The sequence below is a fragment of the Bombyx mori genome, chromosome 17 (assembly GCF_030269925.1).
Source record: "Bombyx mori chromosome 17, ASM3026992v2".
Classification (NCBI taxonomy): domain Eukaryota; kingdom Metazoa; phylum Arthropoda; class Insecta; order Lepidoptera; family Bombycidae; genus Bombyx; species Bombyx mori.
The window spans coordinates 12004272-12023067 of record NC_085123.1 but is presented as its reverse complement, the minus strand read 5'-3'; the positions used below and the strand labels follow the sequence as shown (position 1 = coordinate 12023067).

General features: G+C 37.7%; 1 protein-coding gene across 2 annotated transcripts; it reads left to right on the top strand.

The window, feature by feature from the left end:
* The first annotated feature begins 131 nt into the window (after positions 1 to 131).
* On the top strand, positions 132 to 18367 carry LOC101745495 (small subunit processome component 20 homolog). Of its 2 annotated transcripts, XM_012695793.4 has the most exons (14): positions 132 to 284; positions 360 to 646; positions 1301 to 1634; positions 2131 to 3360; positions 3456 to 6907; positions 7970 to 8134; positions 9534 to 10581; positions 11187 to 11413; positions 12009 to 12174; positions 13456 to 13638; positions 14668 to 15216; positions 16161 to 16349; positions 16970 to 17230; positions 18087 to 18367. In XM_012695793.4, exons 1-14 carry the CDS (start codon positions 240 to 242, stop codon positions 18270 to 18272), a joined length of 8322 nt encoding a protein of 2773 aa, XP_012551247.2. In that variant the 5' UTR covers positions 132 to 239; the 3' UTR covers positions 18273 to 18367. The 2 variants fall into 2 exon arrangements, with proteins under 2 accessions (XP_012551247.2, XP_062529403.1); XM_062673419.1 differs by lacking the exons at positions 132 to 284; positions 360 to 646 and adding an exon at positions 1914 to 2031 and having other exon boundaries at positions 1514 to 1634.
* The last annotated feature ends 429 nt before the right edge of the window (positions 18368 to 18796 follow it).

The following is an 18796-nucleotide window of genomic DNA, read 5'->3' as shown; positions in this document are numbered from 1 at the left end:
ATAAATAGTCAAAAGTCGCTGCGGCCGGTGATAATATTTGGTGCTAGGGTGAGTAATTTTTTTTACATCCGGATCACTGACATAGTTCCTACAAGTCACTCACTCAGAAGCTACACAACTCTACAATATTCAGTATTGTCAAATTTGTAAATTTGTCAATGTGCTTATGTTTACATTTTGTTGATAAAGAAATGTGGAATTTATTTGAATTACGCTAATTGCACAATTTAATATAAAAAATGAAGAGTAAACCTGTTAAACACAAAACTACGAATACTTTTCGAGTAAATATTCTTAGTACTACATTCTTCTCAATTTATTTAAAGTTTTGAAGGTTATATTAAATTATTCTGTTTTAGTTTGTGCCGTTTTCTGAGCGAATAAATTCTATTGATATTCGACATGCTGCACTGTACCACATTGAACACGCTTACAGCAGACAACCAGACGAGAACGAGACACATTTCAATTTGGCGATACAAAAATGGCACGTTCTGAACCTAACAGATAATTTTAAAAGGTTTAAGAAGGAGGTCTTTGGAATTATTACTGTACCACAACTACTTCATAAGAAAGTCGAAATACTAGAAATTTTGGAAAAATATTTGAAACTTGAAGATCAATTGTGTTTGCAGCCACTTCTTGAGTGAGTATAACAAGCTTAAAAAGAGATAGGTGTGAGAAAGTTTGTCTCCTCTTGGGTGCAAGGTTCATCTTGTTGTAGAGAGAGAGTGTTGTACCTTGGAAAATTATTTGTAATAGAGAATTGGATCAAGTTGTCTGTGTCATCAGATATTTAGAGAAAATTCTATTAGAGATGCTGTAGGTCTACATTAGGATTTTAAGAATTATCACTGAGTTCTGAAAATATAGGAAATGCAGAACCTGGTTTTAGTTATTGTTTTATATGTGTTTATATAATTGATAACAGTAGATAATCTGAGTTTTTAGTTTTTTTATTTGGATTATTATTATAATATTATTATTAACTGTATAAAAATAATGAAAATGAAAGAGTGCAGCTTAAAAACAAAAAAAATAACACATTTATAGCAAGCATTACTTTGACTTGACTAAATTTTTTTTAAGTACTTAAGATACTATAATAGTTTATGGGCCAAAGTAGTAAAATGTATTTTCATTAGCCCTTCATATGGATACTCTGGATAAAATTGAATAGACAGTCAAGATAACTAAAGCATCATAACAAAACCTTTACACATACAATCTAGCACAATGTTTTTATTCTTAATTTTGTCAGATATGGTTTAGAATATGTATGTTTTTTTTTTGTTAACAGAATTCTTGTAGCTGCTGCTAAAGATCTACGAGATGATTTCTATCCACACTTTCCGAAATTCCTTGATGTACTTATAAAATTGCTAAATACAAAAAATGCAGAACAACTAGAATGGACACTTATATGTTTGGCATTTTTATTCAAAATCCTGAAACCTTACATGAAAAAGGATATTGCTGTAATATTGAAGAGCATTGTTCCCTTGCTGAGTGAGAATAAACCTCAGTATATTAATAATTTTGCAGCTGAGAGTTTTGCATTTGTTGCCCGTGATATAAGGGACAAGAAGAAGTTTATAAATCTAATCTTAACTTATTTAGAAAATAATGATGATGTAAGTATGAAGTGATGTGATATGATATGACCACCTCTTCTCTCCTAGTGCATCTTGTAAAAAAGATTCATGAGATAATGGGCAGTATCATATACAGCATTAAACAATCACCAAGTTTTATCTATTGGCAGTAGCAGTATTTTAATGTAAGCTTACATAGGCAGGTAGTGCCATCCCACTAATTTCTAACACAGAGCAGTTTGTCTGGTCTATTGGGCTCTGATTTGAAAGATGAGATAACCATCATACACTATAATTGAGACCCACTTCATGTTTCAGGGTGAGTGGTGGTGTTCTCTGAAATTGATGACATCTGGTAATTACTTTCTCTCAGGTGGCCTACTACCTCATCAACCTACCTATGGAATAAAAAAAAGACTTCAATATCTAATGCACTGTAAATTATAGTTTATTTCTTTACTATATTATAGATTCGAAGAAAAAACAATTTTATAGAAAATTGCAAGTAAAACTTATGAGGTTAATTGATTTTCAGGTGATAATAGGTTGTGGTCATCTTTTATTTGAAATTATAAGAGGAGTCAGCGGAAAATTTCACAGCTGCATTGAAACATTTCTACCTATACTACTACAATACTTAAAAGAAAGCAAAGCACATCAGGATACCCTATTCAAAGTACTCACACAAACTATAGAGGATAGCTTACACAGCATATCATATAAGGAATTTACTATATTTTGGACATGTATTCTAAAATTTATTGAAGAAATATTGAAAGAAGGTGATGAAGAAACTAAAGGACTAGAATACATTTTGAGGCTAGCCGGTCAAGTAATTGAGCATCAGAATGGAAAGTTCTTAATCAACCCACCACAATTTGTTCTGTTATTGATAAAGGTTATATGTGAGCAGTCATCAGAAATAGTACTTGAAGTTTGTTCCCAAATTGGGGCAATATTACTACTTTCACCGAATGTATCTTTATCACAGGAACATGCCAGCATCATTGTTAAAGTATTATTGCCTTTGCCATTCCCAAATATCTTAACGAAATTCGTTCAAAATGTGATTGATTATTCTCAGTTTGATATGCACATATTGCCACCTTTTATCAAATACGTTGTCCAATCCGGATTTGACAATGACGCAATGTGCACTTTGAGTAAGATCTGTGTCAAAAAATCTCCTCTATCAATGAATGGAATCAAATTGTTTGAATGGGTTAAATATCCTATTGATTTCGGTCCCAATCTTTCAAAATTCATGGAATATTTTGAAACTGTTATGAATGGTAACACTGAACAAATGTTGGAGAACCCATTAAAATTAGCGAATGTTTTGTTCTGTGTGCCGCATGTTAAAAACATCGATGTGGATTATTGTATAAAAACATTGAGTGAATTAATTTCTAAACTGTTAAAGATATTACTTTCTTACAATTTGGAAAGTCAACTGGACGCAAACAGATTTCACTGTGATAACACAGCATTATCGCGATGTGCCAGAAATATTATATTCATAGTAGCAAATTGTATAGAAAGCGCTGTTCACATATCCAGCTGTAAGAAAGTGGCAGAGATATGTGATATAGAAAGATTATTACCCATCATTCTGCCATGCGCGGCCGATCCAAACTATCTGGGTGCACTGCATTTGCTTGACTTGTATCTAACGGCATACGAACATGAAAACGGACTAAGCTATCCATTTCTATCTTTGGTCGACTCTTATTTGAGAGTCAACGTGTCGTCGCCATTTCATATTGTGAGTAAATTAAAAAGAATAAAATAAAACAGTATCAATGTTTGTATCTCAACAGTTTGAAAATAAACAAAATAAACTCTTTCACTTTATTTCAGGTGCGCCTTTTGACAACACACATATATAAATTATTCGAAAATATAGAAGAATTGTGTAAGTCAGCAGAGATCAATGGTAACGTTGAAAGATTTTCAGTATTCAGTATGTGTTATGCTGTGGAATCAATAACACCTTCCATACAAGAATACAGAACTCAAATAAACATTCTACACAAAATGGCGTTTAACACGACACAGTATGCTTTGGCGAAGGAAACAAATTTTCATCTGTTTGCCCTTGATTATATGTTAGGGGTTTTGTATATGAATTTTAAGTTAATATGGGAGCCAGTCGCTGAATTTGTAGCTGGCTACGGTAATGCTTTAAGCGTTGACGAATTCTGGCCAACATTTTATAGAGCACTGCAAACTTCATTCGTCAATGCAAAAAAGAATCTAAAACAATTTCAGTTTGATTCCGAAATCGACACCAGCTCCGTAACACTAAATGGATTGTATAGTGAATATAATAGCATAACTGAAAGGCCAGATCTATATAACTATAGAAATCTGATATTAAAAGTAATGACGAACTGTATCCAAGCGTGCGAAGCAAGAAATCGTGATGTGGTTGTATTATTTTTAAACTTTATCGACGAAGAGTATAGAAGAGATGATAAAACAAATGCCTTAAAAATAGATGTTGCAAAACATGATGTTATAATGGAAGTCGACAACGGAACTGAAGAAGAAAACGTTGAAAACATTGAAGAAATTATTGAACAAATTGACGATCAAACAGAATCGGTTTCAGGAAAAATAATATTCAAGACTCTTATAAATATAATGCAAGTACTAGCACAGTTCAAGAATCCAAGGGCTTTACATAAAGAGCCAGTATTCTGGGAACTTTACATGGAGTTTTTGAAACACAAAAATCCCGGCCTACAAAAGTTTGCTCTAGATTGTGTCCTTAATTACAAAAATAAAAGTATTACAGTGTACAAAAGTAATTTGTACAATTTGATCGATGAAAAGAAATTCAAAGATGAACTAACACAATTCAAAATCACTGAAGATTCGCAATTGATACACAGTGACGATAGAGAGCATGTGATACCAATTATACTGAGAATACTTTACGGGAAAATGACGTGTAAACTTGCTGGTGATAAGAAAAGTGGCGGACAGGCTAGACGATCTCTAGTGATGCGATATTTGGCCGGCTGTAGTGAAAACGAACTTAGAATGTTCATCGAAATGGCGTTTAGTTACTTCAAGAAATATATGGCTATGGAGCCTAGAGAAATATTTGAAAATATTCACAATAATCTTGATTTGAAATCAATTACCGGCCCAGGAAAGTTGCACAGCATTTTGAATCTATTCGAAGTGGTTCGTGAATATTTTGGCGGTTACATGAAAGACGAACTTTTATCGGAGCTATTCAAGATCTTTTATGCCGTCTGTTCGACTTTTTCAGCTGTTTTATCGAGGGCTGATAAAGTTCATGTTGGTTACGTTAAAGTTATGAAAAATCTCCGAACCATTGCTCTTGTAACAGTGAAAAAGCTTTTCGAACAATTAGACAAATATCCTTGGAGTAAAGATGAGTTGTATGTTATATTTGAAACTTTGCTGTGGCCTTTGATCCCAAAGCTACATATCGAAGGAATACATAGTCCGACAGCTCTCTTAAAACTTTTAAGCGTATGGTGTCAAAATCCACGATACTATGTATTACTAGTTACTCGCTCGAAGGATAACTCTTTAAGTTCATTACCAGAGTTGCTTAAACTTCTACTGGCTCCAAAAACAAGTCCGATTGTCGTTAATATGATTTTAGATATGATTGAGAAATTATTAACACTAACTGAGAATGAAGAAGACAAGGAATTAAGTCCCATTGAATCTTTTAATATTATACCAAATGACGAAATAGTATCAACCGATATGAGTAACATTAATTACGGAAGCAAAATATTAATACCGCACATTCCAAGCATTTTGGAAGTAATGAAAAGGCGCATGGCGAATGCAGCGAAGTCGAACACGGTTAATAAAAGAGACCTCTTGATACTGTCACGAGTGACCGAACTGGTGGCAAACCCTGAAATCTGTGATGAACTATTAACTTTATTATTGCCGATATTAGTAAAGAAAGTTTGTATGAACATGGCTGAAGAAAATATGGAACATGCCGTAACCACAATTATTAACTTGTTGGGACACAGTACTAACCCGCAATCTTACATCAAACATATTGCCGTATTATTCAATAAGGTCAACCAAATTGATGTAAGGAAGCTCCTGATTAAGCTTCTGCAGTCCATAGCAGAAGCGGCTCCAAAAAATAAAGAGACCCTGAAAAGAATGGCTGAAATTATAAGTGAAATGAATGCTTTTAATAAAAGATGGATAGAACAACCAGATTTTGACAGGAGATTAGATGCTTACAAGCGAATTTATCAACTGGCAGATAATGATGAAATTGATATTGATCTTGCTATTCTAATTGTAAACAATTGCTTTTATTTTATTCGAACGGAAAAAGATATCGGTTTGAGAGATAGCGCTGGACTATGTATGAAAAAGATACTACCGAAATTGCTTATGAAATACAGATCGGCGAATGAAGGACAATTTCTAATCCGTGACACAGTTCTTTCATTAATTTCGACTGGAATAAGGGATACGAAGAATGATTTGGTTCGTAATGAATCTATAGCCTTGCTCGGCGAGCTAGCTAGGGAGTGCCCTGAAGCTGATGTAGTGATCTCAGATTTAGCGACATTGACAAACAAAGATGACGTCGAAGTAGATTTCTTTGAGAACATGTGTCATTTGCAGATGCATAGACGCGTTAGAGCCCTATTGAAATTTTCCAAAGTTTCCAAGAAAGTAATGAAATGTCCCGCACCAAGAACTCTTACCAATTTCATATTGCCATTAGCCACAACGTATTTATGTGACGATAAATATACAGACAAAAATACATTGATAGATGCGGCCATTGATGTTGTTGCAACGTGCTGTAGGCTCCTGCCTTGGTACCATTATGAGGTCATTTTAAAGGTATACTTGAACAAAATGCGGCACTCAACCGAGCACCAGAAACAGCTGACGCGGATCATCATCGGAATCATAGACGCTTTTCATTTTGATTTTTCGAAAGCGAAAAACATTGATCTCCCAAAAGCACTAGTTGTTAATATGAAAACTAAATTAACCATTAAAGATCCGCTTAGAAAAGTACAAGTCAAAGATGCAGAGTCCAATGAAATCGACGAAGAAAATGATAGTGAAGGTTGCGTAAAAGATAAAGAAGACTCAATGGACGATAACGATATAGAAGTTGAACTCAAAGTCGCAGATGATGAAGCAGCGAATGAAGAAGATTCTAAAGAAATAACGAATGTACCAGCTTACGAAAGAATCACGAGCGTGTCACCTTCCGTTGCTAAGAGGATAGTAAAATCGTTGACAGCGGGCCTCCTACCTCAGTTGAACAGGTGAATGGAGATTATGTTACCTGAAAAAATACTAAAACATTCCGGCGAGACAAAGTTGATAGTCTTATATCTACCACTTAAACAAATCGGGTTATATTGAAATTTTAATGTTGTGACATATTCTGAGGCCTGTACAAATTTACCCAAATGTACGTGAAGACAAATGAACGTATTTCCAGAATGTTCGTGTAATATAAAATACAGACTAATTACTAGTGGCATTGCTAGTCCTCACGGTTAGGCACTAACGTTCTATATCTGTGGTTAAGCAATCATGCGTTCAGTTTTGAGGGTTCAGACAATTTTTATAGAATATAATTGAGACTACAACCTCATGTATCAAAGTGAGTTACAGCACCTTGTAATATTGCGGAGTCTGCTAATGACTCAAGATTTTCCTCTGTTGGGTCGTCACTAATTTCGTCGACTACCTAGTTTGGTTACAAGAGCCCATAGACATCAACAACAAGAATGTCGTCACGCACCACGAAACATGACCTTTCAATCCACTTCCATAGTAAAGTGGCTGCCCCACTCTTAAAACCGGAAGGCAACCACTAATGTCCAATACCAGCACCAAGTAGTACCAGGGATATAAAATTTAAAATAGTACAGTTTTACACGCGGGAGGAAATGTCCAACTTTTCTCCCTTGGTGCACATACTATTTTTTCTCCTACCAGACCGAAAGTTCGTGGGGTACCGACATACTCATAAAAAAAAACAATTTAACTGTTTTTTTATTTTTAAATAAACAACTACTAATTGAATAAGAACTGTCTGATGAACTCATCTTTGTTTAATACTTCACTATTAAATTTTATTGCCTTTTGTATATTTCACTTTTACACTAAACACAATATTGCAAATTACCCGAGCACAACAATGGCGGAGAATTTTAGGTGCGTGAGAGCTGACGTAGACACTAACGCGCATGCGCACTTGTCAGTACCCAGGGAGAAAGAGTTAGACTTTCTTTCCTTTACAGCGGGACGAAAACCGGACTTTCGGCGTCGGTAAGAGAAAAAACCAGTTTTCCTAACAGTTTTAATAAATTCCCCAGAGCTATAGGTAAAATGACGGACCACGAAGAATCACACAAAGTTAACCGGCGTCGGACCGGCTTCGAGAGGCAGGAGGAAGATATGTTGAGGGTTCCGATAGCGTTGGCGCTGGTGAAGCTGTTGCAGCGGCTGCCAGGCGCTTTGCTGGACAACCACTTACCGGGGTAAGCTTCGTTAGGTTAAATTGTCCTTATCAATAACATTGTAACTATCTCGTATAGACCCAATCATATTTAAAACTATTTTTATGGTTTAATCTCACGTTTTATCATGATAAATTGTCATTATATTATTTCCGCCACGCAGAATACTTTTCTTTATATCAATTTTCGTTCTAGTGTTCGTATTACTATCCGCTTGCACCAATTTTTCTAATGATATATGTACTTAACAAATGTTCACGATTGACTTCCACGGTGAAGGAATAACATCGTGTAATAAAAATCAAACCCGCAAAGTTATAATTAGCGTAATTACTGGTGGTAGGACCTCTTGTGAGTCCGCACGGGTAGGTACCACTGCCCTGTTTATTTCAGCCGTGAAGCAGCAATGCGTTTTGGTTTGGGCAGTCGTTGTATCTATACTGAGACCTTAGAACTCATATCTCAAGGTGGGTGGGGGCATTTACGTTGTAGATGTCTATGGGCTCTGGTAACCACTTAACACTAGGTGAGCTCGTCCACCCATCTAAACTATAAAAAAATAATCAAGAAATCATGTAATATGTCTGCCAAAGGAATTATTATAATATGTGGAGGGTAGAAATAAGGAGCACCATCTCAGTGTATTAACGCGCTGAGTGCGTAGATCATTTTTGAGGGATTTTCGTCCAGTGCGTATGAGAAGTCTTTTGTGGAAATATTGAACTTGTTTACAGTCCATATGAGACCTAATAGGCCCCATACCTACATGTCCGTTTTCGAAAATACCCATTCCCACCGAAATGTGGTTTTGACTGTCGCACCAAATGACAGTCGCGCATAGAGCTTTTTAAGCCGCATAACGCAGTCAACGTGTTAAAAAGTTTCCGCTGAATTAAGCCAATTAACATGGCGCCATAGTAGCAAGTGGAAAGGTTTAAAAAACATTCACTTCAGTCCAGCTCACTTCGCTCTATTTAAAACTTTTATATTCATATCATTTTCATTTCCTAAACTAGCGCTATTTTGGTGAGTTTTTCAGCAATAATTTGTTGTTTAGAGGTGGATACTTTTTCAATTTAACATACCTACCTTCCAACCTCTGTTTTATATTAATGTGTTTCTGAATTTATTTAAATTAATAATTATCGCCATACGACCCTAATCACTGATATACACAATATTTTTATAAGTTTTATGTATTATGTTTTCTCCTTTATTTCCATATAGGTAGTTTGAAAATAATAATAATTATATAGCTTATGATTTAGATAAAGATTGCTAATAAATAACAAATAAATCGGTTGAGATATATAAAGTAAAATGGTACCGAAATGTTTTGTTATTCCTTATTTATATAAATTCAAAATTAATTATGATTATACATGTATGATTATACACATATTATGTTCTTATTTTTCAGTATCATCATAAAACTATGTTCGTTTTTGAAATCACCTTTGAAACAAGTCCGGATATCCGCTCGGGATATCGTCAAAAAGGTCATGATCACGGTCGGAACGTCATATTTGGGCGTTCTGTTTGAGCATCTAACTTTGTTGCTCACAAGAGGATTCCAAGTGCACGTATTAGTAGCGACCGTGCACGCCGTGCTCGACGCTCTGAAGGGGACCTTCGAACCGGGAGACATAAACGCTAACCTCCATTACATTCTCGACGTTTGCGTCAACGACTTATTCGGGGCGTTATCTGAAGAGAAAGAGGTGGATAAGTTGCATTATAAAACGCCCGAAGCGAAGCCCAGCAAGAAGAGTTACGTCACGCTGGCGATCGTCTCCGAGAACATAACGGAACGCTGCCTTATTAACCTGTTGCTGCCATTCAAGGAGGTTCTAGAGAAACACCACTCGAAGAAAATCGTTTCGAAAGTACAAGAGGCGTTAATGCACATCACTAGCGGTCTGGTATCGAATAGATTCATCGATATCGAATCGTTGTTCGTGTTTTTACACGGTATAGCTTCGGACAGCATTCCTCAGTTTGTGTTAGGGGCTCCGAAGAGGGAAATAACGGAGCAGCAGAGGGAGAAGATGCTGAGGGCGAAACCGGACTGCTTTATAGTGCCCGAAGCACCGAAACGCAACAAGGAGACTCAGGCTAAGAACGTCAAGGTTTCCGGTAAAGCGAATGCTCACGTCCTAGTTGAATTCAGTCTGAATATACTTCACGTTATATTGAAACGGGAGAAAGTACCGAGGGTCGAGTGTAGAGCGTTCGTGGATCCGCTCATCCCCCTACTGGTTGACGCGATAAAAAGCGACCACGTCAAAGTGACAACCGTGGCCTTAAAGTGTATAGCGACGTTGTGGACCATCAGAGTTAGCACGCCTACCCTAGAGGAAATGGTTCAAGACATAGTGAAGACTATATTCACGATATTGCACAAATACGCCACGTCTGAAATCAGCAAGCAGAATGATAACCACAACTTAGTTAGGACGGCTTTTAAGGTGAGTTGAATTAGATTAAACGAATTTTAAAAGAGTAAATAAATATTTGAGGTGTCATGTTTTTCTTTTGTAAATTTAGGGAATTAATGTGGCTGTCACATCTCATCCTGTAGTATATCAGTGGGTCTTATGGGATTTTAATGCCTTAAGCTTTGCTTTTTGTGAGGCTTGGACGTCCCACCAGCCTCTCGATTTATTTCTTCAGTGAAACGTTCAGATATGAAGCGACCGACCTTAGACAATCCGACTTTAGATTTCTAAGTGTTCCGGGGTGATGGCGTATACGTATCTATGGCCTCTAGTAACATTGGGCTGAACCCTTATGATGGATAAATGAGGAAAAATAAGGATAAATGAGTTAATGCAAGTCGACGATTGGGTTATGGGTTTATAATATTGAAAATACGGTATCTGCTTCTTACGTGTGATCCATTAGTCGGTTTTTATAACAAATTGGGAAAAATTGGGGGGATTTTTTTTATGCCGGCAACACACAATTTAAAAGTCCAATATTTCGCCTGTTTTTAGGAGAAATGGCACGAAATTTGTAGGTTATCACCCAATTTAAATCTAATTTTTCGTAATTTTTTTTAAACCACCCCCAGGCTGTAACAGTGTTAATACGCAACGTAAAGTACTACAAGCTGGAAGTCGAACAGCTGAAGACGTTGCTGCTGTACGCCGAGGAGGATTGTCAGAACGAAGAGAAGCAGGCCAACTCGTTCTCATTGTTGAAAGCGATACTGGAATCGAAGCTGGTATCGCCCGAACTGCACGAAGTCATGGAGAAAATATCAAAGATATGCATTCTGAGCGTTTCCGCGAAATCACGGTAAATAAAATAATTTCTGGGGGTTTATTTTTTGTCATATTAATTTTTGTATGTAATGCTTTAACAAATGTTGTTACTAAAATAGAAGTTTTTTTTATTTTTATTGCTTAGATGGGTGGATGAGCTCACAGCCCACCTGGTGTTAAGTGGTTATTGGAGTCCATAGACATTTACAACGTAAATGCGCCACCTACCTTGCGATATAAGTTCTAAGATCTCAGTATAGTTACAACGGCTGCCCCACCCTTCAAACCAAAACGCATTACTGCTTCACGGCAGAAATAGGCAGGGTGGTGGTACCTAACCGCGCGGACTCACAAGAGGTCCTACCACCAGGTCCACCCCTAAATTTATTTATTTATTTGTAGACAAATTTTTTGTTTTTATTTTTTTATGATACATCATACAAAAATACATACAACCCTACATTTTCACCCCTCTACGATCAACCCTTATTTTCTATTTGTTAATCTTTACACACTTACAATAAGTTAGTTTTTTTTTTCTACACTAGAAATTCCCTAGAAATCTTATATATGGCAAAACAACGTTTGCCGGGTCAGCTAGTATTATATAATGAACGTTTCGCTTACAGGGAGGAGGCGCGGGTTATATTCGCGAACTACCTGACGTCGTACACGCCCGGGCGCCGCCTCTCCAAGTACGTCGACTTCTTCGTGGCCCAACTCAACTACGAGCTGCAGCACGGCAGAGAGTCTTCGCTCAAGTTCCTCGAGATGATAATACGAAAACTTCCCGAAGTAAATCATTAATATATTCGATCTAACCTTGTGAAGTAATTTAAAGATTTTTTTTAAAGGGGCTTTTTTGACCTGGTAACTGAGACCTTTAAGGTCGAGTCTTATTTTAATTTAAATGAAACTTTTTTTTATGAAATGAAATGAAGTTGATTAATATGAAACATGGCATGAAATGAAATGAGATGAAATATAATGTCAGTAAAATGGTGGTTATTTACGGAGACTTTTTCAGTGGACTTTTTGGAGGATCCCGAGAACTTACGTTCAGTGGCTGTTTCATTTTCGCACATTTGTGCATCTTCACAGATACTGAACAGTTAATAAACGACCCTTATTACACATTTAAACAACTGAAGAAACACTAAATAGACAAATGAAAATATAACAAATCACACAACTCCACTCCTCGCGTTCCCGTCAAATAAAAAAAATGTATGTTTTATTGCATATATATGTGCACGAGCTCACAGCCTACCTGGTGTTAAGTGGTTACTGGAGCCCATAGACATCTTTTTTTTTTATTGCCCTTGTAGGCAGACGAGCATACTTCCTCATCTGATAGTGAGTGGTTACCGTCGCCTAAGGACTTCAGCAATGCCAGGGGCAGAGTTAAGCCGCTGCCTACCGCTTAATATTCTACACAAGCCTCTTTTAAAGAAGGACATGTCATAGCGCTCGGCAAACACCGTGGAGGGAAGCTCATTCCATAGCCGGATGGTACGTGGCAAAAAATTCCTCTGGAAACGCACTGTCGATGAACGCAGCGGTTCCAGATGATATGAATGAACTCTGCTCCGATGGCGGGAGGTGCGATGGTAAAAAGGAGATGAGGGGATCATATCAAACAATTCCTCAGAGCAACCTACAACGTATATGCCGCCACATACCTTGTTCAGTTCTAAGTCTCAGTTTTTACAATACAACGGTTACCCCGCCCTACGAACCGAAACGCATTACTGCTTCAGTGGTGATACCTACCCGTGCGGACTCACAAGACGTTCTACCTACAGTACAAATAATTGATTGCTACTTATGACGACTATACATTACTTATATACTACTATACATTACCTATATACTAATATACATTACTTATATACTACTATATATTACTTATATACTATATGTTACTTATGACGACGCTTGTTGCTGATAACTCTGTTTCTATAATCTGACGAAGCGTGTTGCGAATAATAATATGGACGCTTGAAAGGCAAACGTGACTAAGCGAATTATGTACTTTTAGGTTACTAAACTATCTTGCATTTTGATTTCTTACAGTCTCAATTGGCGAAGTTCGGTGACCACTTACTGTTAACGCTGGGCGCTTGCATGGTGAACGATCCGGCGCCGGAGTGTCGCGCCGCGGCCGCCGCCTGCATCGAGGCGATGCTCAACCGACTCTCCCAAATGGAGAGGAACAAGCTATTCGATCTGGTCCTCACTTTCTTCCAGGACACTCAGGTATATTTCCTGCCCACACTTTCGGGTTTAGGCCTTTTCAGGGAAACATAGGTACATATGCGTTGTTGTGATCATTTATTCATATTGTTACGCGCTGGGTTTCGAGATAAATAAAAATCGGAATATAAATTAAAACTGTATTAACACTTAGAACACTCGCAGAACACTTTAAAATTCTTAATTCACTTCTTCCGCTTCGCTTCAGGTGATGCGTTCGTTGTTTCCCTCCGAGTAGTTCCGATTACTAACTGACTTCGGGCCATCTCTGCAATGCTTGTATAGTCGATACGACATCCCTAGAATTATCAAGAACATTCCTCACAAGACGTGTATTTTTGATGTGTGTTTCTGCTATCGGACAATAGATGGCGTTGTACTTCCCGAGCGTTCTAGACGTTACTAAATACTTTGATATTCGTTTCGGCTATGCGGCGATAGATGGCGTTGCTCTTACCGGCGTAACAATATATTTAACTCCACGCTAAATGGCCACGAATATGTATGTGGACGTAATTTTTTAAATCAATATTCGCTATTTTTGTTAGATTGGAATATAAAATGAACAAATCGTAATAAACAATAAATTGAATTGCGTTGAAGCCGTTAAACTGATTTAATTTTGACAAATCAATAATAAAATATATTTATTTATTTAATATATTTTGTCCACACAGCTGTTAGAAAAAACACGACAATAAGGATACAGAGTACAAGGGCACTACTTATTTCATGTTCATATAATCACATGTTCGATGTATATTTCGATTTAGTCACGCATAAATAAATATCTGTAATCCGAAAAGATACATCTACAAAACTATTCTTGATAAATACATAAAAAATGTCATGCATAACTAGTTTGAATATTGACGTCATTATTCATTACTGTGTGCGTGTGCTTTACGTTTAGCACGAAATTAAAACTAATAGACTTCCGTTATTTATATGCAATATTTGTTTAATGATCCTTTGCATGTCTAATTGACATTTTATTAGAGTCAATTAAAAACACAGTCCAATTTTTCACAGCCCGTTCACTTTGAGCTCGCGGCTCAACTAAGTACACGATTCGTTAACGTAGAAAAAGACGAATTCAAGAACCGCCTATCGACCGTGCTGCCCCTGGTCAACAGCAAGATGCTCCTACTCAGCAATGACATAGCGGAGGGGCGCTTCGTCAAAATAAAACTCGACCAATCCGAAGACAAAACCGACGAAGAAAAACAACTAGAAAAGGACCACAGCCTCATACAGATCCTAAACTTAATCGAGAACATCACTGTACATTGCGAGTCGAGTATGAAGAACGAGAGATATTTAAACGAATACGACGAGATAGGCCAGCAATGTAAAGCGTTTCTTGCCTACCCGCACGCTTGGGTCAGGTTGAAGGCCGCGAAAATAATTGGGCGAGTTCTGTTAACGGTCGATGTCAAGGAATTGGACGATATTGTTTCGAATAAGAAGGAAACTGAGAGGGGATTTATTTATTACGACGTCGAGGAGACTTTAAGAAGTTTGGTCTTGGATCTTTGCGCGCAGTACACGACCACCATACAGAGAGACATGGCGGAACAGGTGAGCTGATCACTGTATTAATTTTTTTTCTTTTTTTTTTCATTAATTCATCTGTAGGCAGACGAGCATACGGCCCACCTGATGGTGAGTGGTTACCGTCGCCCATGGACCTCAGCAATGCCAGGGGCAGAGCCTAGCCTCTGCCTATCGTTGAAGACTGGTTCAAGACTGTGTGATTTATTTCGATAAGTCATAGGTATACTACTCCTCCGAACTTTGGCCAGTAAGAGTTGGATGATGAGAGCCAAACACCGGGCTCAGTGGTGTGGATTGGGAGAGTCCTGTGTCTGGTGGAAGACTGTGGGCTGATGATGATGATGATGATGATGTACTCGCATCGAGCGGTGCGACTCTGCCAATGTATAAAACCCAGATGAAATATGTACATACTTATCAAATGTTCACGATTGACTTCCACGGTGAAAGAATAACATCGTGTAATAAAAATCAAATCCGTAAAATTATAATTTGCGTAATTACTGGTGGTAGGACCTTTTGTGAGTCCGCGCGGCTAGGTACCATCACCCTGCCTATTTCTGCCGAGAAACAGTAATGCGTTTCGGTTTGAAGGGTGGGGCAGCCGTTGAACTATACTTGAGACCTTAGAACTTATATGTCAAGGTGGCTGGCGCATTTGCGTTGTGGATGTCTCTGTGGAGCTCGTCCACCCATCTAAGCAATAAAAAAAAAGTATTTTTTATTCCTTTGACGGGTAGTGCTCACGGCCAACCTGGTGTTAAGTGGTTAGCGAAGCCCATAGACATCTACAACGTAAATGCTAACACCCACCTTAAGACATGAGTTCTAAGGTCGCAAACGCAAAAAAGTTCAAAACGATACGCATTACTGCTTTACAGTAGAACTAGGCAAGGCGGTGGTAACTACCCGTGCGGACTCACAAGACGTCCTACCACAAGTAATTAGCAAATCATTTTTGATTACAGGTAACCGCCGTGCTGTTCCAAATAATAAAAATAGTTCAGTCGACGTCGTGTTTCAAATTAGCGAATAGTATAGAGGGAGAGAACGAACGAACTGAAGGCGGCGGTAAATTGGACACGCGTTGGATCCTGTTCAAGCTGAGGAAGGCCGTGAACGTGGAGGTCGCCCGAGCACCGACCTGCATCAATATAGTAAGTGTTCGACGGAAACTAATTAAGGAAAAAAATTAAAAAATTTGGACAACATTACACGTCATACGTCATAACTAAATGCAATAATATTTTTTTAAATCTATACTAATGTATAAATCTACAGTGGTTTTTACGGATGTTCCGTTGTAACTACTGAACCGTGCGTCCGATTGACTTGAAGCTTGGTATCCATGTAGAAAATACATGTACTTAATGGATAGGAGTGTTGGACTCCCTACACCGGTTACGGGGGCGTTAATGATAAGAATCTTTGTGGGGGTGAGAAATAATAATGTTAATTTTAAACGCCCAGCGAAGCGGACGGGTACAGCTAGTTGCTTATACGGGTGGACGAGCTCACAGCCCACCTGGTGTTGTGGTTACTGGAGCCCATAGACATCTATAACGTAAATGCGCCACCCACCTTGAGATATAAGTTCTAAGGTCTCAAGTATAGTTACAACGGCTGCTTTTCACTTTAAACCGAAACGCATTTCTGCTTCACGGCAAAAATAGGCAGGGTGGTGGTACCTACCCGCGCGGACCCACAAGACGTCCTACTGCATCGCTTTGAGCTCGTCCATACATCTGAGTCATAAAAAAATTGTCTTAATTGACAGAGATCGTCGATATTCTCGATGTGGATCCGCATGGTGGGCGGCCTGGAGGCGGATGACGTCACGGGCGTACTAGATGTGCTGCTGCCGCCGCTAGTTCGCGAGCTGTCCACCGGCGACGCGGCGGCGCCAGCGTCGATACCCAAACAACTCGCCCGACGACTCGCCCGGAAGATCAGAAGGAAAATAGGAGAGATTGAGTACAGCAAGCTAGCAGCCGAGGCGCAGACTAGGCTCAACATTAAAAGGGCCGAAAGGAAAAAGGTATGATTCCTTAATAAATATTTTTGGTACATGCGTAAACATAACCTTAACAAAAACACGCGTAACACTCGGGCACTGCCGCGGTAAAGCTATTGCATAGCATTTTTTATCAACTTATGCAATTATAATTAAACAATAATAATTTAATACTAAAACAATAATAAAATAAGACCACGCTATGTTTATAAACATTAACAAAAGCAAAACATTAACTGTCCCCTTCACACTCATAAGCTAGACCGCGCGCGAGAGAGATGGGCAGACTTTTCATGATGCGCATGCAGTACGACGTCACGCCGCGCGCTTATTCACAAACACTATACAAATGCAACGTGTGAATGTGTTGAACGCGAGCTACATGGTAGGCGGAGTAGGGGGTGTTAGGTTTTATTTTCGTTACGGAATTTCTTGATTCGGTCTCCGCGCTCAAAGACCGCGATAAAAGCTATGCAATAGCTTAAAAAGTACTGCATCTACAATTAGTTCACCTTCACGTAATGATGAAGGTAACACGAAATGCTCTTTTTGTGAGAGCATACGATTAAAAATGTACTATTGCGTGAAATATATTCATCTTTATCATTATTTATGTTTCAATTTAGAATGCTTACAGTTTGTGAATCAACGACACCAAAATAAGAATTCTCAACTGTACAACAAGGAAGTATGAGATCAAAAAACAAATGTCAAATGATATCGAACGTAATTGAGGTTCGAATGGGAGTCTCAGAATGTAATAATTAGGTTTATTGACGTTTATGATAACGAAGCGGTATTTACCAATGTGAAAAAATTTGCTTTTGTGGTATCGGAGGAGATTGCGCATATTTAAAAAAATAATCTTAATGTTTCACAGTTATTACTACAAGAGAAAGTCAAAGATCCGGAGAGGGCGGCCAAAAGGAAAGTCCACGTGAAAGAAAAGAAGAAACAAGCGAAAAAGATAAAGTTAGACATGGTCCACGGAAAGAGACCGCGCCCCAAGAAACGGAAAGCAGAAGATTTTGATCTAGAAGACGAATTACTAAAAGATGAAGGATAGAAATGTTACTGTGCTATGTTCGTTTATGTTTAAGGGATTCGAATCATGTAAATATTAGTTGAGTTTTCAAACAATAAAATAAACTTTTAAACAAATTTTGATGTTTGGTATTATTTTAAAGTAGTAAAACCTAACTACGATTCTTTATAAGAATCACTTATGTCAATTGTACACTATATTAATATACAAAAATATGAGCCATCGCAGGAAGGCTGGTAGATGTGAAACATATATATTATTTTGTATAGGTATAGATGTAAAAAAAGGGTAGTTTACGACAGGAAAATTATGTGGCATAATGAAAAATTTAATTTAAATAATAAAAATAAAATTTAATTTAATTTATTAATATAAAATTTAAAAAATCGTCGTGGCCTAAGGTATAAGTCGTCCGGTGCATTTGTGTTGAGCGATGCACCGGTGTTCGAATCTCAGGCGGGTACCAATTTTTCTAATGAAATACGTAATCCACAAATGTTCTCGATTGACTTCCACGGTGAAGGAATAACATCGTGTAATAAAAA

Excerpts from the sequence above, each read along its gene's own strand:
- LOC101745495 (XM_012695793.4), top strand. The coding sequence starts at position 240 with ATGAAGAGTAAACCTGTTAAACACAAAACTACGAATACTTTTCGA. Across the intron at positions 3,361-3,455 it reads TGTCGTCGCCATTTCATATT|GTGCGCCTTTTGACAACACA; the intron begins GTGAGTAAATTA and ends ACTTTATTTCAG. Across the intron at positions 8,135-9,533 it reads CTGGACAACCACTTACCGGG|TATCATCATAAAACTATGTT; the intron begins GTAAGCTTCGTT and ends CTTATTTTTCAG.